Source organism: Lepidochelys kempii, chromosome 13 (genome assembly GCF_965140285.1).
Source record: "Lepidochelys kempii isolate rLepKem1 chromosome 13, rLepKem1.hap1, whole genome shotgun sequence".
Taxonomy (NCBI): Eukaryota; Metazoa; Chordata; order Testudines; family Cheloniidae; genus Lepidochelys; species Lepidochelys kempii.
This window is the reverse complement of record NC_136392.1, coordinates 19,482,713-19,507,433: the sequence shown is the minus strand read 5'-3', so window position 1 is coordinate 19,507,433 and position 24,721 is coordinate 19,482,713. Positions and strand designations below refer to the sequence as shown.

General features: G+C 48.1%; 1 protein-coding gene across 2 annotated transcripts in view; it reads left to right on the top strand.

The window, feature by feature from the left end:
• The window catches only part of JPH2 (junctophilin 2), a 66,833-nt gene that overhangs the window by 30,636 nt on the left and 11,476 nt on the right, over positions 1-24,721 (top strand). For both annotated transcript variants that reach the window (XM_073309557.2, XM_073309558.2), the window contains exon 3: positions 13,211-13,329. In XM_073309557.2, coding sequence (XP_073165658.1) covers positions 13,211-13,329 — 119 coding nt within the window. The remainder of the gene's footprint in view (positions 1-13,210; positions 13,330-24,721) is intronic.

Below are 24,721 nucleotides of genomic sequence, written 5' to 3'. Positions count from 1 at the left end.
TGCCACCGGTGCAGCTAAAACACTTTCCATTTGTGTCAACAGTTTCTGAGTGCTCATCCCTGGGCTCCCAGACTTTGCCTTCCTGGTGCCTAATGAGCACGGTCCTGACTCCCAGTGTGTGGGCTTCATTGCTCTTGGTGGCAGTAGTAAATATTCATAGAAGAGCTTTGATGTTCTGGGTGGACTGGGAGGGAAGCTGAGGTTTCCAGGCTCCTCTGATTTCAGACATTTGACGTGGGTGGGTGCGTTCAGAAAGGAAGACCCAGTGTCGTATCTTCCCATCCCTGCCCTTCTCTGTTCTATTGTAGCCCAGGGCCTGTAGAACCATTTTCACTGAATCCCTTGTATTCTACTGCAGGTTTACCATGTCAGTGGGGCTTCTCCTCCAACTGGGTTCTCATAGAGGTCGTCCTGGAATGACTTTACTTGTCTTTTAATTCTAAGGAAATGGAATATCAAAAAGTCCTTGCTGCTCTCACCTGTTTTCCTTTTCCTTTGGTAACCTAGCAGAGAAGTGAGATTCCCTTTGGTTATTTTCACTGACAGTTATTCTGGGAATAAAAGGGTGGAATTTGGGTTAACCTAACCATGCTTTCCAGTGCGCCTACACTGTGAGCCGAAGGACAGATGGTCTTGGGGTTAGGGTACAGGACTGGGGGTCAGGAGAACTGGGTCTACTGCTAGGTCTGCTGCATAGTTCCTGTGTGCCTCAGGTTTCCCATGTGTAAAATGGGGCTGATAATACAGGGGTTGTGTGAGGCTTCGTTCATTAATGTTTGACACGTGAGAAGATTCTATAATCATGAACACCAGAGAAATGCATGTAAGACACTTGATACAAATTGCCTTTTTCAGATCTTCCCCAGAACTGAGTCTTTATCTAAAACACAGACTAGCCGCTGCTTCTGTAGAATCAAAGCCACAGGTGTTGATATATTTTTGGCCTAGCACATTTTTAAACTGAGAAGGATTTCATCTTCCAAAGGCATTTGCACACAGCCCTGTCAGTTTTCCAGATCCCTCATCTCAAGAGGAAAAATACAGGGAAATCAAAGTGTGGCTTCACTCTGAAAAGTGACTGTAAAAATGTCAGCTGCTTGATGGACAGAACTGCTATGTGTGTGTACACAGCCACAGCCACTGCGCTTCTGACAAACAGGAGATTTTTCTTTTTTTATTCCAGTTAGCCCTGCCGAGCCTCTACACACAAGACAGGGAGCTGGATTCTATTCCTTCACGTGCACTGTCAACAGAATTGTGTACTGAGTTTCAATCAGTGACTCTTGGGCAAAACCACAGAAGACGATGCGGGGCAGAGGTGTCACTGAGGGGCTATATTTACTGCACAACCTTTCTGACTGGTGGTGATACTGTGAGGGAGATAACCCAGAACTGCACGAAATTCCACAGTCTGTGTTATGCAGGAGGTTGGACTAGCCGATCATAATGGTCCCTGCTGGACTTAAAATCTGTGAATTTTGACTCTTGAGGCCAAAAGGGCTGGTAGGAAAATTTTGTGTCAAAGCTTATTTGCAATGAATAATTGGCTTTTTGCTTTAATGGAACATTTTTCGCCGAAACTTTTTGTTTTCCTTGAAAATTTCCAATTTTTTCTGTTTGTTGGAAAATAGAAAAAACCCATACTGAAAATATTTTCATTTTTTTACCGTTTTAGGCCAAAAATATTTTTGGTTTATTGTTGCCAAAAACTGACCAATATGTGGTGGAGTTTTTGTTTTGTTTTTTAATGAAAAATCAACATTTACCTCAGGGAAACATACCCATTACTGATCAGCTCTTTAGCCCAAGTAGTTTGCAGGGCTGTCAGTCAGAAAAACATACCTTTACTAATAAATGCAACATATTTAATCTTGGTGCCACTGAGAAATTTGCTCCCTTCATCATTCATGGAATCTATATTTAGTCCTGTGACCCCACCTTTCTCCCTTTGCCACACTGCACTTGAAATGAACAAGAGGAGGCTGCTGGCAGGGTGTTCTCCATGTGGGATCCTTGACTTTGGAACTGATTTCCTCCCACCCCCCTTCACACACACACACACACGCATGCATGCATGCATGTGTGCACTTGGTATGGAATAGTCCACATTTGTCAACCTAAGGTGCATGCTGTTAGGCCCAAATGCATAACGGGGAGGGAGTGGGCTGAAGATTGGAAGAGCTTGATTGCTAAAGGGGTTATTGTCTTTAATGTATTTGTCCGTGGAATGCATCATCCAGTTTGACCTTACTGTGAAAGTTAATTATAAAAGGGGTGTCCTGAGCATGAGATGAGCTGGTTTTTATATAGTTTATAAATCTAAATCACTAGCATTGGCAGTGATTGTTCACTGCATGAGGTGCATCCGATGAAGTGAGCTGTAGCTCACGAAAGCTCATGCTCAAATAAATTGGTTAGTCTCTAAGATGCCACAAGTCCTCCTTTTCTTTTTGCGAATACAGACTAACATGGCTGTTACTCTGAAACCTAGCATGAGGGCAGTGTGCCTTGGTGCATTACTGTGGGGCTGATCGCAGGCACTGGGCTGCACAGACTGATTTGTTATTGTAGGGCTGCTTGGCTGTGCACTCTGACTGGAAGAAGTTATATACTCATGCTCACCCTCCTGCTAACAGGCAAAGCAGCAGACAGAAGCCTGGGAGCAGGCCAAAAAAATGGGTGAAAGGAAGTGTAGCCTCTAATAGCGAGAGACTGAATCTACCCTTCTGTCTGCAGAGAACTGCACTGACTTTGTCATGACATACTTTCCAGCCAGGTTGGAGGGTGAATGGAAAAGCTTTTCATCAGCTGAAACTCTAGTCCAGGGCTCTGTGTTCTTCCTGGAGCAGGAGATGACAGCAGTAAGAGTTAAAGCATTTGTTACATTCCTTACACTGATATCTCTGAGGCCCTCCACTCTTGCAGGGCAAACAAGGCCCATGTAGTTGTTTAATACAGCCCGCTTTATCTCTGATAGGTGCGGCCTATGGAGACTGCAAGTCCCAGTAGGCAGCATTCCATCCTGAGCTGTCTCTGGGCACTGCATGTTGGGACCTGCAATGTGCATTAGCGGCATCTCCATAAGAAAGAGAACGGCAGCTGACTCCCAGCCAGTTGCTCGTGTTGGCCTCTCATCTAGGTCAATGGGGGCCAGAGCTGCAGTATTAAAGAACATGGTATATTAATGAAGCAGCAAGAAAGCAATACTGAGAATTAGAAAACCTCAGAATGTTTAGCTAACCAGTTTCCCTTGCTCAGAATGGGGCTCCTTTGGTAGATGTCTTGAGGAAGATAGCTGCCGATTCGTCTGCTGTAAGATTAATATCGCTTTAACTGTTCTGTGGGGAAGTATCATTCACTGAAGGATACAAATGGCTTTGAGCTATTTAGGGCTGAGGATAATATTTTAGTATTTTAAAAATTCGCCAGGTAATCATAAAGACTAATGCTCACTGAGCTTGTTAGTTTCAGTGAACTTTGACAACAATTCCTTGCTCCTAAAGCATTCCCTAAAAAAACGATACTTTTTTCTAAGACAAGATGGTCTGGGCATTACCCTTTATGCCAGAAGGAAGGAGAGAAGGTACTGTTTTGCTAGCTAGCTAGCACAGGTATTTACACAATGCCAATCACTTCAGTAGCTGAGTGCCGGTACAACAGAGTGAAAATACCAGTGCATCTCACAAATGGGTTGTTTGAGAAAGGAGATTGGAAATGAAAGTAATTTCAAGGTTATTATGTTTTATCTTTTTTTTAAAATACAGAGACATGCTGTAGAACAGTAAGTACATTTCCTGCATTAAGTAGTTGCTAGATTGTTTGTATTGTATTGTATTTATGACATACACCGCACCCTTGGTGTACATGAGCATTAACAACTATCAGTAAAAACCCTGCCCTAAGGAGCTTACAGTCTAGATTGGATGGATACGAAACACACAAGGTTGATATGCAAAGGAGGAGCGGGCAGTGAGGCTGCCATCTAGCCTCTAGAGCAGTCACTTCTGTTTGTAGAGGGGTGAAGGGTTGGGAGATGGAGATGGATGGGATAGATCCAGAGGTGAAAGTAAGCCGGTACACCCCGGTATGGCGTACCAGCAAAAGCCAGTGCACCGTACTGGCAGCCCGGCTTTCCCAGGGGGCAATTTAAAGGGCCTGGGGCTCCCAGCAGTGGCTGGAGCCCCAGGCCTTTTAAATTGCCTCCAGAGCCCCGCTGCTCTGGAGGGCCGGGGCGGTAGAAGCAGGGGAGCCGCGGGCCCTTTGAATAGCCCTCAGAGCCCTGGGGTAGCGGGGGCTCCAGGCGCTATTTAAAGGACTGGGACTCCAGCTGCCTCTGCTGCCCCGGTCCTTTAAATAGCCACTGGAGCCCCGCCGCTTCCCCAGGGCTCCGGTGGCTAATTAAAGGACCGGGGCAGTAGAAGCAGGGGAGCCCCGGGCCCTTTAAATAGCCCCTGGAGCCCTGGGCTGCTGCTGCTACCCCATTGGGGGAGGAAGAGAAGGAGGGGGGCACTTACCTTCCAGCCCCAGTCCACCCTGTCTCTGACCCCCCCCCTTCCGCCCTAGGCCCTGCCCCTTCCGGGGGGCCAGAGCTGGCACCAGCGTACCTGTAAGTCACTCGACTTACTTTCACCCCTGGACAAATCTGAATAGAAGTATGGGCAGGGGAAGGAGGAGAAGAGATGATTAAAAGGGAGGAGATAGAGCAGAATGTTACAGTAGAGTTATGGGTGATCAGTGATGTAAGGCAAAAGATGTAGGCTTTGAAGAGATGGAAGGTGGCTTAACACATGAGAAGAGAAGGCTCCAAGCATAGAACTGAAAATGGAGAAGCAGTCAAAAGCATCTGTACTTTACACATATCGACCCTCCACCCGCACCTCCCCAAGAGTTGGCATCTTTCTGGTACCAAAATGAAAGTTCTGATTTTCCCTTAGGCAAAAATGTGCATGGAATATTCCCTGTTTTTTTCAGTGTTGTAAATGTTATCACTGAACCAAACTATTATATCTTAAATTTCCCAGGAAGGACAAAATGCAATATACTTCATATTTGAAATATACAATATCTTCCCCCTCCCCTCCATACGTTGCAGGAGTAGAGTACCAAGTATGGCATTTATTGATTAAATGGACAGCAGCGATCAAGACCTGGACTTTTAGAAGAGTTAGATGTGCACTTTGCAGGTGAAGTTAGAGTGATTGTACATGAAAAATCAGGTACTTGCACACTCAAAAATGAACATTATCAGCCATTTGTATACACAGTTATTGAGTCTGGACTTGCAAGTGCAGCAATTGTGCATTCGGTTAGATGTGCAATTCTGTCTTCATTTTGCATTTACGACTTTTCTGAAAATCTAAGGCCAACAAACATGTTACATGCATGATATGTAGGGCTATCTGACCTGTCAGATTAAAGCATGTAATATACAGGCAATTGTATTATTATTTGTATTATGGTAGCACTTAGGAATCCCAGACAGGACCAGGGTCCCACTGTGCTAGGCACTGTACAAACTAGTAACTAAGAAGACAGGCCTGCCCCAGGCTGATCACGAGACAGGACACAACAAGCTGATGAAACAAACGGGGTAGATGTGGGTCGGGAATAGACTGTAACAAAAGAACAAACAGGGTTTATCAGAGAAGCCAAGTTGCCTTTCATTTAACATGTTAATTAGTGAAAATTCATGTAACATTTTTGAACCAGTGGTAATTTGAATATCAGAAAAAAGGGGCTCAGTTAGTCATTCCTGATGGGGGTCTCTGACTCAGTCTGATAAGGCAAAACACTGAGTGGTAAGAGCTGTGATGAATGGGCTGTACTTTCTGGACCCTGCACAGAATAACACTCTCTGCCGAACGTGAAATAGTTGGGGCAGGCATCTGAGTTATTCCACTATTTCTAGCTACAAGGTCAACTCAGTACCTGTAGATTGTAAGTGGCTCTCAGGCTGTATCTGGCATTTGCAGTATTCTCTGCTCATTCTAATCTTATCTACAGTCCAACAAAATGTGGATGCGCAAAACACAAGAACAGTCCAAGAAGACAGGTTTATTGGCTTGGCTTATGGGCTCACCTGTTAGTGAGCGGGCCCAACTTTGGCTCCGATACCCTCAGAGGATTTTAGTAGCAATCAGAGGAATGGATTGGGCAGCAGCACTACTGGGAGTCAGCCAGAAAAGAGAGGAATGGTGCTGTATCCCTGCCCTTATACAAAAACTATTACAGCAGTAGAGCTTTTCTACTCTCTCCAATTGAGTGCGAGCTAAATCGTAAGCCATGCTGGTGGCTCAAGAGCAGCAAAAAGCATCACCATACGGGAAAGGGTGATTCTGGATCAATAGCAGGACGCCAGCTCCCCAAAGCACCATAAAGGGGAACTAAAACACAGGGCAATGCACTCCAGAGGCAATGGGCAGCGTGCAGTGTGCATCATCTGCACATCTCCTCCTGACCTCCGCTTTAGACGAGTGCTCCCCTTCCAAAGAATTCAAGCAACCTATTTTTAACCGAGCTGACTGGGGAGCTGAAATTAGGAAGAGAACTTCTCCACTGCAACAACCTGAAGTCTGTGCTCCCTAATGTGTAGGTTGCTGCTGGCTGTCCCTGGGAGCGCATTGCTAGATCACTGCCTTCCTAGTTGGGGTAGAGAGTTCTGTCATGATTTTTAAGGGGCCTTTTCCTTCCTTTCCATTTACTGTTACATATGAGATTTGGATTGTGTATTGTGTAGTTCCGTTTTGAAGAAGAGCTATTGACTTCCGCCACCAGTAAGTTTAGAGTGGAATTTTCAAAGGCGCCAGTCCCTGCAGCACCTTCCTTCCCACGCAAAGATTCTGCCCTGCTTGTCTGCCTGTTGAATTGCTTCTTGGTGTGGTGCTAGATTTTTGCGTAAAGCTGGTAGCAAAAACTCACCAGCTGGCTGAAAAAATTCAAATTTCTAAAAATTTTTGCAAAAAGTGTTCCTGTTTTTACCAGCTCTAGCCTTGGGGGAAATTGCTGGCTCTTAAGCTCTTCGAGGTCTATAGCTGAAAAGCTACTTCTTTGTCCTCCTTCAAATCCCTCCTTAAAACTCTCCTTGGCTGTGATGCCTACAAAAAAAGGAGTGATGGTTGGGCGGCTGGTGTGCTGAGTCCATTGCCCGTCATGCTGAATGAGCAGTATTGTCTGGTCATTTCCCAGTGCTTCCCTGTCTCTCTGTCTGTCTCTCCACTTGTTGCCTTTTGTCTTAGACTGGAAGCTCTCTGGAACATCTTTTTGTTCTGTGTTTGTACAGCCTCTAGCGCAATGAGGTCTGGTCATGTCTGGGGCTCCTAGGCATTATGGTAATACAAATAATTCATAATTTCAGAAGGGCTCTGTGAGAGCTAGGATTTGTTATTATTCAGAATCATTAATCAGCATCTGACTGGCCAACAAACACTATGATTGCATGCCTGTTCCTATCCTACTGCAGCTGGCTGAATACAAGCTCCTCTGCTGTAGAGTTGTGCCTTATCTCCCCCCCCCCAGACCCCAATCCAGCATGTTAATAAATCCTTAGTGGTCCCCCTCAGATGGTAATGAACAGTGGCAATCTCCACTCATACCTTCCTGGCCGCTACAGTCCCAGTAACACCTGGCCATGAGCACACTGTCTGTGGAAGCTGAATGCAACATATTTATCTCCAAAGCCCGTCAAGGTGTGCAAAACACAGGCACTAATCACAGAACCTGTGCTATAATAAATTATCTAAATCACGGTAGCACACAAGCCCAGGGAGTCAGGGTCTGTGTGGGGCAATCAGACATTGAACCGGTTGACAAATGCCCGTGGGGAAGAGAGCACAGCTTTGAGAGCTGACTCAGCTGCTCAGGCTCTCAGCGCCTGGTAGATCCCAACACATGATGCGAGTAAGGTGCCAGTTTCTAAGCAGCAGCTCCAGAGCATGCAGCAGCTGTTGTAGCTGTAGGCCCCAAGTTCATGGTGTTAGAAGAATTGCAGGCAAATGCTATATCAGTGGGAGTGAGGCAAAGGCCAGCCTCACAAAGTGAGGGGAATCAGCTGCCATCATAACAATATCTCTTATTTACACAGCACCTGGAGGACCCCAAATTCAAACTATGTCCTGGGGGGGGCACATCACCATCAGTTATGGTGGTGAGAATCCAGACTCACTCCATCATCTGCAATAACTGAGGTCAGGATTGGCCCCGCCCACATCCCAGTGTGGCAACTACAGGCTGCTACAGACCTGCTGCCTAGGGTGACCAGATGTCCCGATAAAATCAGGACTGTCCCGATATTTAGTTATTTGTCCCGTGTCTCGACTGATGTATGATCGTGACGCCATTTGTCCCGATATTTTGCTTCGGTGGCACTCTAGTTTGTTTGTTTGTTTGTTTTTTGCTTCAGTGGCATTCTTTTTTTTTTTTTTTTGCTTGGGGCGGCAAAAAACCTAGAGCCGGCCCTGGTGTGGGGGTGAGCCTGTGGCTGACCCCCCATGTGTCCCCATATTTTGTTCTTGTCATCTGGTCACCCTACTGCTGCCCTTTCAGTTGGGTAGTGTGCGCTCCTTCTCTTCCAGCCCTGAACTCCTGTGCAGTTCCCTGGGAGGAAGGAGCTAGGCTCTGATCTCACACCAGTGTAACTCCAGAGTTGCTCCATTGACTTCGGAGGAGTTGCACCCACTTATGCTCGGGTTAGGTCAGGATCGCCATCATCAGGCCCTGCAGCCTTCCTCATCCAAGCACAGAACTCAGCCGTGCTTAGCTTGGGAGGACTGACAGAATCATTGCCCCAGGTCACGTGGTTCACGCTTACTTTACTGTACTGTTCTTGCCTGGCCTGGGTCTGGGCCTGTAGGAACTGTATTACTTCAGAGGAAGCAGCCTGCTTGTCCCATCACTAGAGCCTCATGCAGCAGCCTGATAAGCACAAGATATAACAGCCTCTTAGGAGGAAGGGAAGCCTCTGTGTACCAAACCGGGACTGCCACGGGATTAGAGTAATCAGGAGTTGTCTTGTCTGGTGTAACCTCCAGGCCATGCCGAAGCTGTGTTTCATCCTGGAACATTAAGGAATGAGCTGGGGTATCTGTACCGGCCGTTGTTAACATGTTAGCGTGTGCATTCCTCACGCACCAGTGAGGAGGGAAGCCCACTTTCTGTGTATCAGCGTGGCACCAGGTGTCCACTAGAGAGCCATATGTACCCGCTCCAAGTCCCTCGCCATCCTCTGCTTGAGTAGCTTGTTGTAATAACTGAGCCATGCAATGCCCCACTTGGGGTGTCTGTGCTGACCAAGCCTGAGCGAGACAGGAGTTCCAAAAGCTCTGACCTTCCACACCTCACCATAAATCAGTATGTGACATGACTGATGGCAACTGTGTCTCAGGCCTTGTCAATTTGCAGACTCTAGAAAGGGGATAAGAAAACATCTCCTCACATGGCAAATCACTTCCTCTCTTTGCCCTTCAGGGAGAGACTGAGGTCATGTCTACACAGGGACATCCAGGAAAAATAATCTGATTTAACTAACAGTGTGAATTTGAAGTGGATTTATTAAACTGCATTGAATCCCTGTGTGGATGCAGTTATTCAGAATTAAAGTGGCCTTAATTCGATTTAGCATAATTCACTTGGGAAGTGAATTAAACTAAACTGAATTAAGGCTACTTTAATTTTAAATGAGGGTGTTCACACAGTGTTTTAATGCAGTTTAACTAATCCACTTCAAATTCAGATCTTTAGTTAATTTGGATTAATTATCCTCAATGTCCATGTGTAGACAAGCCCTAATACATCCAGAGTTGGTTCCTAGTTTTAGTTCTCTAAAAGTCCATTCAAGTTAATCACCTTAGAGCGAAGCCCCACTATCATGTTAGCCAAAACTGCAATATACTAAAAGCAAACAGGCTGATGCTGATAGGGAGGTGACCCTCCATCCAATTTAGCCCCCAGAATGGCAAGTTAAGGTGGCTGCAAATAGGAAGGTGCCTGCCTAATGTCTCCCAGTCTGGGAATGTTTCTTATTCTATCATGTCTCTCCCTTGGACATTTTGCTACTGAACATCCCAATACCCTATTCTTCACAAACCCTGGGCTTTGGTTTAGCAGCCAGATACCACAACAAGGGCTGGATCTGTGCATCCCTTCCTGGCTATGGCAAGCATGTGCTCCTGCAAGTGGTCCCACTGGGCCAGAGTCTGTGCTCTGCTCCAGCCTCTTCATGCCACTCCACCAGCAGTAAACCCTGCAGACGGCCCCTGGGGATCACAGTATGTCAGAATGGCTCTACACTGCCTCTCTCACAGCCCCCAGCATAGAGGGTGCATTGCGGGAGGAAGGGGACATGGCCACAGCATGATGAGTATAAGTTAAAGTGGCCATGAGGCAGCTCTGACTTAAAACAAGGGCCAAGAGAAGTTCAGAAATGCAGGAGTTGCAATGGTGGCTTAAAGCCCCTCTGTCCCTGTGCTGGAGGAACAGAGGATCTGGCCCTTCCTCTTCAATGGGACTACAAGGGAGTGAGCGCTCACCAACGCACACAAGGGTGGCCAGTTCTAGCCCTAAGCATGCAACTTCAATCACTTGATCAGTGGGACAGATAACGTCCTCAGACACTGTAGGGCAGGTTCTGAGATTCCCACCCTAATTTAGTAGCTAAAGCCTGGGCTTCTTTCTCTGGATTGCCCCCTCCGGGATCCAAGTGCGAGAGCGGCACTGTCAGTGTCTGTCAAGCTGCACTCCTTCCTGGAGCATTGCTTTGGAGAGTTAAAAGGAACACCTCTTGGCAAGGTGAAGGCTGCTTTCAGGCTCTGTGCTGAGCACTGGGAATCCACAGAGATTCCCCAGGCACAAAAAGCACATAAATATGCCACCAGCCCCTCCCCAGATTGTAGTGGAATTAATCACACTGATTATATGCTACCAAAAAAGGAGACACTTTCTCTGTTTACAGCTTCCCGTGATCTCCTGCATGCAGTCGAGGTTTAAAATTGCAGACTTCTGTCTCATCAGCTAGTGTCTCTGGATGTTTCAGGAGCTCTAACAATATTGGACAGAAAAACAAAAATTGTAGAAAACTATCCCAGACAGCTCAGCTTGCAAGCTAAGAAGGAAGATGATGAGTAAATGTTAGCAATAGGCTGACTCCTGTTTCCAACATAAAGGGAGATCATTCCAGATATAGGAATTCTGAAGTACAGGGGGGATGTGTATTATGGTCGTTTGCATGTTAAGAGTCAGAATGCCCTTCCAGTTCACAGGTATTTTACAGCATTGCTGAGCATGAAGATTTGGGAAATTGCTAGCCATTTAATTCTTTTCCATAATCTTTGTGACCAAGAATCATGGAAGTTTCTCTCGCTTTTCACCGTAAAGAAACTTGGGGGAAAAATTTCAGCAGCCTCTTTTATTGCATCTGCAATATTTGCATGCACCAACACCCTCCCCCCTCACACATATGTAAGTGGGTATTTGGTGCAAGAGAATTCATTCTGGTGTCCTGGCTAAATTTGAAACTCGGGTCATTACATTCTATCTAAAATTCCCTTTGCAGTCTCTATGGAATACAGTATCTTTCCTCAGTTCCAGTTCTAAGATGTTGCTGTACCATTGTGTGCCATCATACAGCATCCGTGTTTCACCCCAAAGGGATCTGTGTATCAGTGTGGGGGAAAAGGATCACTGGATGTCACTTAACTAGCTCACAGATTATTGCAAGGCTGAATTAATAGTATTCGAGTTTACACGTGCAGATCGATAATCATACATCTAACTGTCCATATGCATACAAATGTGTGTGGTTTTGCATATGCACATTTACATATCCACAAATATGGATTGGCATGATTCTGGAAGCTGCTGAAAATCTGGTCATGATGACAGTGTTAGGAAAACAAGTATTCTTAGCCTTGGATGGAACAGGGTGGCTTGTGTGTGCACAGAATTGGTCTCTTCTGTTTTGAGGGTTGAGTTTCACTGTTGAAGTCAGTGTCATACTACACAGGGATCTTTGTTCCAAAGCTAGCTTAACTTCTCATGTAAAAATCATAGGAACCAAAATGCTAGGTATCCTAGCAATATCACACACAGACAGATAACTTAGTCACCCTTATGAAGCAAGCAGGAGACATTTCTCTACAGGACTCAAGAAGCCAAGGTATGCAAGAGGAGGCCACCGGTGGCTTTCATATTACAAGGGCAGCTCTGGAGGTTGGTATGGATAGGGGAATCTGCCTGGAAAACTGGACTCTTGTTTCTTTTATGGTCACTTGAGAGGCACTGAGGACAGAACTTGCCAAACTTTGCCCACTGTTGTATACTGGGATCTGCAGTTCCATAGGCCGCTCCTATGCAGGAAAGATGAAGCTGGCTGTGTAGCACACTCGAGACTTTTGACGCTGCACTTAGGCCATAATGTTGTTGTCATGTACATTGTATAAATGCCCAAACTGTGCAAGACACATATGAGGGCATGGTCCCTGCCCCAAGAACTTACAATTTTAAACACAAACAGACAAAAGGTGGGGGAAAGGAGTGGTCCTGGGTGTTCCCTGGCTATGGAAATGGAATCCTGCCCTACAAAATGCAAGGATGCCACATCTTGGAGGGAGCCTTTCCCTCCATGTCCCACTCCAGCAGGTGTGATTGGCTGGGGCACTCCTGCTGCAAGTCCCCAAGGTTGAATGTGTGGAAGCCATGCAATAGAGCTGAGCCATTTGTTAGCATAATTACTGGCTAATTAGGCACATTTGCAAGCACAGTTATCCTATTCTTATGCACGTGAACACACACTATGCTCAAGCAGTTGTGCACCTAACTTATTTGCCAGTCTGTCCCTTTTTGCTTGGCTGTCCATAGGCTGTGGATTTTAATTTCCATGGGGTGGCTTCTGTTTGCTGGCTGGTGGGGTTAGCTTAGTGTAGTGCTAGTTTGCCACCTGTCGATGGCAATAATCATGTCTGTTTTTAACTACGTCATGGTGCCCAGATCTATGGCAGTAGGGGTGGCAGTAAACATGCGAGAAAAATTACTAGTTGGCAGGTGGATAGGCTACACTTTTCACTGCTCCTTCAGCCCACTTGTCAAAGGGATTATTGGGAAATGAGGCGCCAGATTTTTAATTCTTCAGTGTTCTCTGTGTAGCCAATGTCATGTGCTTGGGCAATGCTGATCATAGCTTCGGAAGGTACTTAATGTCATGATGGTGTTCTCTTCACAGGACCTCCCATGCCAAAGCCAAGGCAGATGGAGCTGAGCAAGCAGCTCAGGCAGCTAACAATGAATCGAGTGTAGCCAGGACTATGGCCAGGGAACTATCTCCAGACTTCTATCAGCCAGGTAAGATGTGGGAGCTGCTTCTACTTAACCCTCAGCTGCTGTGCCCCAATCAGCAGGGAGCAAGAGGGTGCAAGAGGAACAGAGGGTGAGAAGGGCAGAGGAGTGTTTTGCAAGTTCCCAGTGGGTCGAACGCAGTCCATTGGTACAATGTGGGTTGGCCAGTTTAGTCAGTGATACTGACCCAAGGCACTTTCCCAAAAGCTTTTTGCTCCCCAGGTCAGCAAGGGCGAGAAATGACTTGGAGGAAAAGAAGCAAATAAATAATTAAATAAATTGGCGCTCGCACCCACCCTCCTCTATTCCCCCCTTTCTATAGGTCCAGCTGCAGATTTGCCTGGGCCCCAGTTGTGTTCCCATGATCCCCTGCTTGTGAATTGGGGTTGTAGCAGATCATCATGTGCAGGCCTGCACTTTTGAAGAGCTTTACCTTGATTTTTGTTGGTCCAGCTTTGCCAGAGGAATACATAGTTTTATGTGTGTCCACACTGGACATGTGGCTTGTCAGGTTTAGCTAATTAATGCCTGTAAAATGCTGTGAGAAAGTTACTACTGCAAAATATTATTATTATTTACTATTTAATTTCTTCCCACGGATGCTGATTATTCTGTTAGGAAAATACTTGGGAGGCTATTTCTTGAGATCCAGCATTAGGGAGTTCATAGATGTGATGTTTAGTACTAGAAGCTGATCATAAATGCCACAAACTTTCCCTAACTACAGCCCACTGGAAATGCATTCTTCTAAGTTTTGTAAACTTGACTTTCTCAAGCGGGGGGGGGGGGGCAGATCTAGTGGCTAATGCAGACAACATGCAGTCCTAACTCTGACATCTTTCTCCTGACTTGTTTTGTTACCTCAAGCAAGTCACTCCATCTCTCAGTGCCTGAATTTACAAAGAGGCTCGGTGATTTGCCTAAGGTAATACAGGAAATCAGTAGCAGAGGTGGGAATAGAACCCAAGTGTCCAGACGCCCAATCCCCTTCATTAAACAGTAGGCTGTGATGTTTACTTCTCTTTTGATTTGAATATGTTATGGATTACAGTGATCTCTGGTATTAACATATGAAAACAGGACACACAGTAGGAAAGAAAAATTGCTCCTCTCCAACACAGAGAGAAATTCTGCTGGTTGAAGGAGAAAAATCCCCACAGATATTGGCCAAATTCCTTGCAGACTTCTGTTGTCCCTGGCTCTAATAGCCGAGATACATCATTCTGTGGGAGGACTTCCTGGGTACCCAAAGCATGAGCTGGCTTTAAGCTGGGAAGCACCATCACATGTTGGCATGTGTGTGAGCCAACATGTGACGACGCTTCAGTTAACAATAGCTCATTTGATCCCAGCATGAGACTGTCAGCTGTCACTTGTGTTCCACAATTCACCCAGCACACACCAGGGTATTTATAGCATGCATGTAAGAGGAAATTGGAATTCCCAGTGGGGGGGGGGGGTTAAAGTATATATTTAGATTTTTTTTGCATCTGTGGTGGTTCCATAACGTAATTTGTGCAGCCTTTGCAAAATGGCCCCCCAGGCTGAAACAGCCTGTCATTCCTGTTTCAAGCCTCAAATGCTTGAATCATCTGAATGCCTTTTGAATTTAGAGTCACATCAGATTCTTGCATCTTCTACTATTTTGTTAGCATTCCTGTTTTCCTTCCTTTACTCTCTTTTTAATGCAAACTATGTTTTACTGAGAGAGTGGAGGACAGAAAAGCAAAATGATACAACAATACCAGGAAAACATGCATCTGTAAACAAAACTGTAATGGCCTGAATCTTCATTTACACTCAAATCCCTTTATACCACTTTGCCAGTCTAAAAGGGCGTAAACGTAGCGTAACTGAGAATCTGGCCCCCTAGCAATCAAATTCCAACCAAGTGTTGTACAAATGGAATTCCTTCATGTCAATCTTTCTTATGTCAGGATGTTCCTCTCTCTTTTACTGAATTTTATTTTAAGTACGTGATTTTTAAATAACCGCAACAACGTTTATCTGCAGACTTGAGTTTATGGGGATCAAATAAAGACCCAGAAATCACATGTACACAAAAGAGAAAATAAATGTCATTTATTCTCTTTTGTATGGTTTCAACCCATGGCAGTAACTCCCATGATTTCTCATCATGTGACACATCAGTCATTTCTATTCACAGTGCTGTCTCCTCCAGATTCAGGCCACGACTGGTTGCACACATCTGGCAGCGTAATGTCTCATCACAGATGCGTCCTTCTCCCTCTGTTATGGGTGCAAAGTAGAGCTGGGTAAAATTTTTTGGATGAAACATTTTGGCAACAGCAAAAGTTTCACAAATTCATATCGGTTTTGTCAGTTTGGTTCAGATGCAAAAAAATCTGATAAAGTCGTAACACTTTATGTCAACTTTTTCAAAATGATATGTTTTGATTTTTTAGGGTCAAAATGACTTTTTATTCCAACATTTCTGTCTTATTTTTTAAAAAATGCAAAAAGGTACAAACACTGCTCAGATTTGAAACCAAGTGTTTCATTTTGGGTCAACCAAAATATTTCTTTCAAGTCAAAATGATTTTTTTTTTTTTTTACTTTTTGCTTCACTGAAAACTCCAAAAATTTCATTTTTGGCTAGGCTTGAAACAATTTTTGTCCTAAAAGAAAAGGAGTACTTGTGGCACCTTAGAGACTAACCAATTTATTTGAGCATGAGCTTTCGTGAGCTACAGCTCACTTCATCAGATGTTTACCGTGGAAACTGCAGCAGACTTTATATACACACAGAAATCATGAAACAATACCTCCTCCCACCCCACTGTCCTGCTGGTAATAGCTTATCTAAAGTGATCAACAGGTGGGCCATTTCCAGCACAAATCCAGGTTTTCTCACCCTCCACCCCCCCACACAAATTCACTCAGGTGAGAAAACCTGGATTTGTGCTGGAAATGGCCCACCTGTTGATCACTTTAGATAAGCTATTACCAGCAGGACAGTGGGGTGGGAGGAGGTATTGTTTCATGATTTCTGTGTGTATATAAAGTCTGCTGCAGTTTCCACGGTAAACATCTGATGAAGTGAGCTGTAGCTCACGAAAGCTCATGCTCAAATAAATTGGTTAGTCTCTAAGGTGCCACAAGTACTCCTTTTCTTTTTGCGAATACAGACTAACACGGCTGTTCCTCTGAAACCAATTTTTGTCCTGATTTTTTGGAACTGCCGGTGAACTGAAAAATCCATTATTTGCCCAGCTCTTGTGAGAGGAGTCCTGGACTTACACAGCTAAGTTCCCAAGGGTACGTCTTCACTGCACAGTTATCCTGGGGGACTGGAACGCAAGTCTCAGCACCCAGACTAGCCTAGCCTGGCTGTTAGTATCCCCACAGCAAAGCTACACCTATGTTACTGTGTCCTCACTAAAAAGAAAAGGAGGACTTGTGGCACCTTAGAGACTAACCAATTTATTTGAGCATGAGCTTTCGTGAGCTACAGCTCACTTCATCAGATGTTTACCGTGGAAACTGCAGCAGACTTTATATACACACAGAAATCATGAAACAATACCTCCTCCCACCCCACTGTCCTGCTGGTAATAGCTTATCTAAAGTGATCAACAGGTGGGCCATTTCCAGCACAAATCCAGGTTTTCTCACCCTCCACCCCCCCACACAAATTCACTCTCCTGCTGGTGCTAGCCCATCCAAAGTGACAACTCTTTACATAATCAAGTCGGGCTATTTCCTGCATAGATCAAGGTTTTCTCACATCCCCCCCACCCCCATACACACACAAACTCACTCTCCTGCTGGTAATAGCTCATCTAAACTGACCATTCTCCAGGTTTAAATCCAAGTTAAACCAGAACATCTGGGGGGGGGGTAGGAAAAAACAAGAGGAAACAGGCTACCTTGCATAATGACTTAGCCACTCCCAGTCTCTATTTAAGCCTAAATTAATAGTATCCAATTTGCAAATGAATTCCAATTCAGCAGTTTCTCGCTGGAGTCTGGATTTGAAGTTTTTTTGTTTTAAGATAGCGACCTTCATGTCTGTGATTGCGTGACCAGAGAGATTGAAGTGTTCTCCGACTGGTTTATGAATGTTATAATTCTTGACATCTGATTTGTGTCCATTTATTCTTTTACGTAGAGACTGTCCAGTTTGACCAATGTACATGGCAGAGGGGCATTGCTGGCACATGATGGCATAGATCACATTGGTGGATGTGCAGGTGAACGAGCCTCTGATAGTGTGGCTGATGTTATTAGGCCCTGTGATGGTGTCCCCTGAATAGATATGTGGGCACAATTGGCAACGGGCTTTGTTGCAAGGATAAGTTCCTGGGTTAGTGGTTCTGTTGTGTGGTATGTGGTTGTTGGTGAGTATTTGCTTCAGGTTGCGGGGCTGTCTGTAGGCAAGGACTGGCCTGTCTCCCAAGACTTGTGAGAGTGTTGGGTCATCCTTTAGGATAGGTTGTAGATCCTCACTGGTTCTGCACTTGACCATGCATCCCTGGGGGCATATCCCGTGGTTCTTCTTTGGGTGCTTGCTCATGTCGATTCCATTCTAGGAGTGTGCATGCCCATGCCTGTGGCCTTTGGAGATTTTTGCCTTAGCAGTACCTGTAGGACCGGCTGTAGTGCCCTCTAGAATGCCACACTCATGCCATGGTTATCAGGCATTGCCTGCCTGCACCCTCTCAGTTCCTTCTTACCACCCAGGGAGGTCAGCTGGAGCACCTCTCTTGCTCGTCAAGAGCTAGCGGTTTCTCCGATTGGACTTCATGCCTTCGGGTCTTTGTTCGATTGTAGTTAGTGTTAAGTAATTGTTAAGTGCATAGTAGGTCCCAGCGGGCACTTCGCCCCAAGCGGGGCATGCCCTGAGCTCCCAGGTTTAAGCCCTGCTCGGTCTGTGGCAGGCCTATGCCTGTGAGTGACTCCCCTCCCCCCGCCCCCCGACAGCTGCCTTAAGTGCTTGGGGGAATCACACATCAAGGAGCATTGCCCGATCTGTAAGAACTTTCTACCTCGCACCCAGAAGGAGAGGGACATTCGCTCATCTGATGGAGTCCGCTGTCTGCCCAGCTTCTGAGCCCTCTGCACAGGCTACACTGAGTACTTTGGCCTCTGTGTGCAGTGCGCCACCAGCGCCCAGCTCCTCTCAGCACCGTTCACCGTCGCCGGTGCCGAAGAAGAAGGCAAGGAAGCGCCCGCCAGTGCCAAGCAAGAAGGCCCAGAGGTCATCCAGTAGAGAGACCAGGCCTGTCTGCCAACCTTCTCTGGAGCAGCACAAGCATGCCTCCGTGGCTGGGGCTCTTAGCCCTCTTAAGGGTCCATCACTGCCTCTGGTGAGCAGTATGGGACCCACCATCCTGCCGGCACCGTCATCATCCCAAACCCAGGCACAGAGAGAGCACAGGTCTCCACCTGCTCATATGGCATCTCCGGTGCCACAGGACCAGGCTAAGGCTCCCCGAGAATGCAAGCCAGCTGTTAAGTCCCCTCCAGGGGCAGGGGAGGCGCCGTAGGTCACTGGACAAGCAATCCCGTGGCAGGTCGTAACTGCACCGCCAATCGCCCAAACTCTCCCCCCCGGGTGCCGAGACATTCTTCCACAGTCCAGGGCTCCCCATATTATGACTGACACGATCACCCTCTTGCCGATCCGTGTCTAGACGTTGGTCTTGGTCACTGGCACCATGGGACCACTCCCCCTCGTGTTACCTGTGTCCGCAGCACCGTTCTCCCCAACGCCAGTTCTCCCCAGTATAGCCATCAGTCACTTACGCCTGGTCAGTGCTCACCGGTAGCCACAACCAGCAAGCAGACTCAGGAGTTGACGGCTCCTCCCTGGTCACTGGAGAGTGGTTCCCCTGGTGCGGAGGCCCAGTTCAGCCCATTGCCTCGGTCTCCGCGACGGGATTGGGCACCAGAAAATGTTCTGCCATCCCCGGCACCACAGTGGCAGCAAGGCCAGTGGCCAACATAGTGGCCGTATTGGGGAGCATGGGGAGTTCTGGTGATGACAATGCCCCCTTCACAGCACGCATCAGTGGAGCAAAGATTGATGGCCCACTGGTGGAGGTGGGGGCCGGAGGTGGAGGATCCGGTACCCACCCCCAAACCTCCCTCTCCAGTGGCTGCCGAGCCCTCAGTGCCTCCACCGGTGGCCAGGGCCTCCTTGTCTTCTCCGGACGAGGAGGTCGTGGGACCTTCCAGGGCCAGGCCCCCAGATGACTTTAAACAACACCAAGCCTTTCTGAGGTGGTGGCTGAGAACTTGGGGCTGGAAGTGCAGGAGATGGTGGAGCAGGAGGACACCCTTTTCAATGTCTTCTCAGCTGCTATGTCTGCCCGGATTGCCCTATCTGTACATGATGGGGTCCTCAAGATTCATAGATTCATAGATATTTAGGTCAGAAGGGACCATTATGATCATCTAGTCTGACCTCCTGCACAATGCAGGCCACAGAATTTGCTAAGGCTCTGTGGCAGACCCCATCCTCTATCCCACCCACCTCGAAATGGGCTGAGAAAAAGTACTTTGTGCCAGCCAAAGATTTAGAGTAGTTGTATACCCACCCTCCCCAGGCCTCACTGGTGGTGTCAGTGGCCAACGAGAAGGACAAGCAGGTCCCCACCCCCTCTATCCCCAAGAACAAAGAAGCCAAGAGACTTGATTTTCTATTTGGCAGAAAAATTTATTCAACAGACAGCTTACAATTCCGGGTGGAGAACCATCAGGGCCTGCCGGGCCGATACAATTTTAACATTAGAGACAGCTTCCAGAAGTTCCAGGACTCCCTTCCTCAGGGTCAGGCTCAGGAGTTTGGTAGCTGGTAGAGGAAGGGACTGCTGTAGCCAGATGCTCCCTGCATATGGCATGGGATGCGGTAGACTTGGCAGCAAGGGTTGTCGCATTGGTGGTGGGTATGCAATGCAGCTCCTGGTTCCAAATGGCAGGCCTTTCCCAGGAGATGCAGGCATCAATTCAGGACCTCCCCTTTGATGGAGTTGGGCTCTTCTCTGATCAAATGGACACCAGGCTACATGGGTTGAAGGACACTAAGGCTACCCTTCGCTCATTGGGCATGCAAGGAGAAGGGACACTGGGTTTAGCCATCGCCGCCCTTCCTCCTCTCACTCGCTAGCCCAGCCCGGACCTGCTAAGCACCCGGGGGGCCAAAAGCGATTGTTTTGAGGGTGTGCTCGAGAGCAACGCCACAATCAGCTGGCCGGATCCTGCCCATCCTTTCCTCAACCACCTTTCTCCCTACCACTCGGCCTGGTCGCAGGTCACCTCATTCTTACCAGATCTTTCCGTACCCCGATGACTGGCTCATCAAGGGCAGGTCTCTGGGACAGGTGCAGAGAAGCCTCAATCTGGTGCGCTCCACCTGCAGCAACCTGGGCCTGTTGATAAAAACAGAAAAGTCCTTGTTAACACTGGTCCAGCACATAGAGTTTATCAGAGTGGATCTCGATTCCACGCGAGCCAGGGCCTTCCTTCTGGAAACACGCTTTCAGGCCATGGTGGATATCATTGCCCACGTGAGGAGACATCTGTGTCTGACGGGCCACATGGCAGTGTGCATGTACATGGTCAGGCACGCCTGGCTTCATCCGCGACCCCTGCAAACGTGGCTAGCAACGGTCTACGTTCCCAGCAGGCAGCCCCTAGACTGAGCGGTCACTGTGCCCGACTGTGCCCTCTCGCTCTTGAACTGGTGGCTAGACCCCAAATCAGTGCTGCGGGGGAGGGTGGGGGGGAAGGTGTTCCCTTTATGTCCCCATCACTGTTGCTCATCCTGGTCTCAGACGTGTCAAATCTGGGCTGGGGAGCCCACCTGGGCAAGCTCAGCACCCAGGGTCACTGGATGCAGCATGACTTAGCTCTTCATATCAACGTCAGGGAGGTCAAGGCGGTGTGCCTGGCCTCTCAGGTGTTTTTGACCCACCTGAAAGGCAAGGTGGTGCAGGTTCTCACGGACAACACGTCCACGATGTATTACATCAACAGGCAGGGCGGAGCCAGGTCCTCGGCCCTGTGTCAAGAGGAGCTCAGCCTCTGGGACCTTTGTGTGCAGAATGCCATCCACCTGGTGGCCGCTCACTTATCTGGAACCAGGAACATCCTGGCAGATCACCTCAGCAGGACCTTCTCCTCTCACCACAAGTGGTCACCCCATCCGGAGGTGGTCAACCTGATCTTCCGATGGTGGGGTACTCCCCAGGTGGAGCTGTTTGTGTCCAGGCAGAACAGCAAGTGCCATGTGTTCTGCTTCCTATATGGTGGGGACAAGGGTTCCCTGTTGGACACCTTCCTGATCCCATGGTGGGGAGCATGGATGTATGCCTTTCTGCCAGTGCTGCTTATCCACAGAGTCCTGCTAAAGGTGAAGCAAGACAGAGTGTGCGTCATTCTCATTGCCCCGGAGTGGCCTCACCAGCACTGGTTCAGCATGCTGCTGAGTCTTTCGGTGGCCAACCCGCTGCAGTTACCTCTCCGTCCGATCTGCGATCCCAGAACCACGGCAATCTGCTGCACCCGAACCTGGCGTGGCTGCACCTGATGGCGTGGCTGCTCTGTGGCTAAGCAAGGACGAGCAAGAGTGCTTCGTGGCAGTCCAACAGGTCCTGCTGGGCAACAGAAAGCCTTCTACCAGGGCGGCCTATGTGGCCAAGTGGAAGCACTTTGCATGTTGGACCTTGGACAAGCGCGTTTGTCCTGAGGAGGCTCTGTTGCAGGACATCCTGGACTGTCTGCTGCATCTAAAGCTCCAGGGCTTGTTGCTGTCTTCAGTCAGGGTGCACCTAACAGCCATTTCTGCATTCCATCCTCTGCTTCAGGGCAGATCTGTCTTCGCCCATCCCATGACAGCGCAATTCCTGAAAGGTCTAGAGCGCCTGTACCCACACGTCCAAGACCCGGTTCCCCTTGCGACCTGAATCTGGTGCTCTTGAAGCTCATGGGCCCTCCTTTTTAACCCCGAGCTTCCTGCTGCTTCCTGCTCCTTTCCTGGAAGGTGTCCTTCTTGGTCACTATAACGTCGGCATGGTGGGTGTCTGAGATCAGGGCGCTCACATCAGAGCCACCTTATACGGTCTTCTACAAGGACAAGGTCCAGCTGCACCCGCATCCGGCTTTTCTGCCCAAGGTTGTTTCCCAGATCCACATGGGCCAGGACATTTACTTACCAGTCCTCTGTCCAAAGCCTCACGCGTCGGACGAGGGGTGCAGGTTGCATACGCTGGACGTCAGATGGGTGCTGGCCTTCTACATCGATAGAATGCGGCTGTTCCACAAGTCAAAGCAGTTGTTCGTTGCTGTCGCGGACAGGATGAAGGGCTGCCTGGTGTCAGCCCAGAGAATTTAATCTTGGATCACGGCGTGCATCTGCCAGTGCTACGAGCTGGCGAAAGTGCCCCCGCCAGCGGTTGTGACGGCTCATTCCACTAGAGCACAGGCATCTTCGGTGGCCTTCCTGGCACAGGTGCCAATCCAGGAGATCTGTCGGGCCGCCACCTGGTCGTCGGTCCATACGTTCGCGTCGCACTACACGCTGACCCAGCAGGCGCAAGACGCCGCCGGCTTTGGCAGCGCTGTACTGCAAGCTGCACAACGGTGAACTCCGAGCCCCCCTCCATTGATCCTGCTTGTGAATCACCTAGCATGGAATTGACATAAGCAAGCACTCGAAGGAAAAAAGCCGATCGCCCACCTTTCGTAACTGTTGTTCTTTGAGCTGTGTTGCTCATGTCCGTTCCATTACCCGCCCTCCTGCCCCTCGGTCGGAGTTGTCGGCAAGAAGGAACTGAGAGGGCACAGGGCCGGCAGCACCTGATATACTGCGGCGTGAGCGCGGCGCTCTAGAGGGCGCAACAGCCGGCCTTACGGGTACCGCTAAGGCAGAAATCTCTGATGCCCATGCGTAGGGGGGTGCGCACACCTAGAATGGAATGGACATGAGCAACACATCTCGAAGAACAACTGTTACGAAAGGCAGGTAACCTTTTTTCCTTTGTGCTGAGAGGCTCTAGGAGTCATTCCCAGTTAATTGTGTCAACTGTGTGAGAACTTGTCTATCCCCTGGGTGGAATCGTGGGAAGGCATTGGAGGACTGTCATTACTTGGGTGGTTTTGCCTGCACCCTCGCTACAAAGTGAGCAGTTTCCAGTTTGAGTGAAGCACCCAGGTTCTAACCCACACGCTCAGCTGGGCCAACCAGCCCAGACTTAAAGCACCTCCAAATGCAGGTCAGAGGTTTATTTGTGTGGACGGTTGGAGGGGAGGGGGTTGGGCTAAAACCCAGATAGGGGCCTTGGTAACTGTGCAGTAAAGACATACCCCGGGAGGGCTGTCCCTCTTTTGTGGTTGCCACTCAAGTAGTTAGAAATACCAAGGGTTCATATTTGCACCTGCAGTTCATTTAGACGGGTGCAAAAATAGTGCCTACGTTGCCAGTGCAAATCGCACCAGCCCTTTAGTAAGCATTCTGCACACTGTCCCAGCCAGTATCACAGTGTAACAAACAGGGGCAAAAATCCTGCAGAGAAAGGGCCTCACTGAAATGTTGCACTTAGAGGCAGGCGACAAGGCACAGGCTGAACAAACGCTGGAGACTGAGAGAGGTGGGGAGTGACGGCATGTTTGTGAGATTGATTTTTCTTGTGTGAATTATTCAGAGGGAGAAGACGGCACCAGCTGAGAGGCAAGGAACCCAAGGCGGGCGGGGAGGGTGCTGGGCGCTATTTTGAGGAGACTGAACAACTGGTGAAATGGCCTCCAAATAATCTAGTTGCAGCCAGAAATAAATGGCCCTGAATGGGTCTCTTCATGATTGACAGGAGCGTGCAGGCAGGGCAGGGTGGCTAAAATAAATCCTATACCTCTCCCCTGCCCCCACCTTTGGTAGGAGTCACCCTAGACAGGCCAGTGTTAGCAGCATACTGCTCACGCCGTTGATTTTTTAGCAGGAGTAGATCATCAAAGTCCAACTTCCAGGCCAGGCGCAAAACCTCAGTTAATACTTGGGGGAGGGGAGAAAAAGAGATTGAACGGCTACATAGTCCACTGTAGGGAGACTTACAGGCCCTGTTCCCTTTGTAGCACGTACTCGGCTACATTCATCTGTGTTCCCCAGAAGCTCTCAGGTTCAGCAGAACCATACAGGGGATGCTGTTTCCAAAGACAGTTGTAGGTGGCATGGCTTGAACAGGAGCCAAAAGCATAATTCAGAGCAAATGTTTAATGTGTGATGCCTCGGTCTGTTCCCAGACTGCACTTTAAGATTGGCTCAAATTATTATTTATCATTTGTATTACTGTAGCACCTGCGGAACTCCTGTTGTGGACTAGGACCCCCATTGTGCTCGTTGCTGGACAAACTCATTTTTCAAAATGATTCGCCAAGTAAC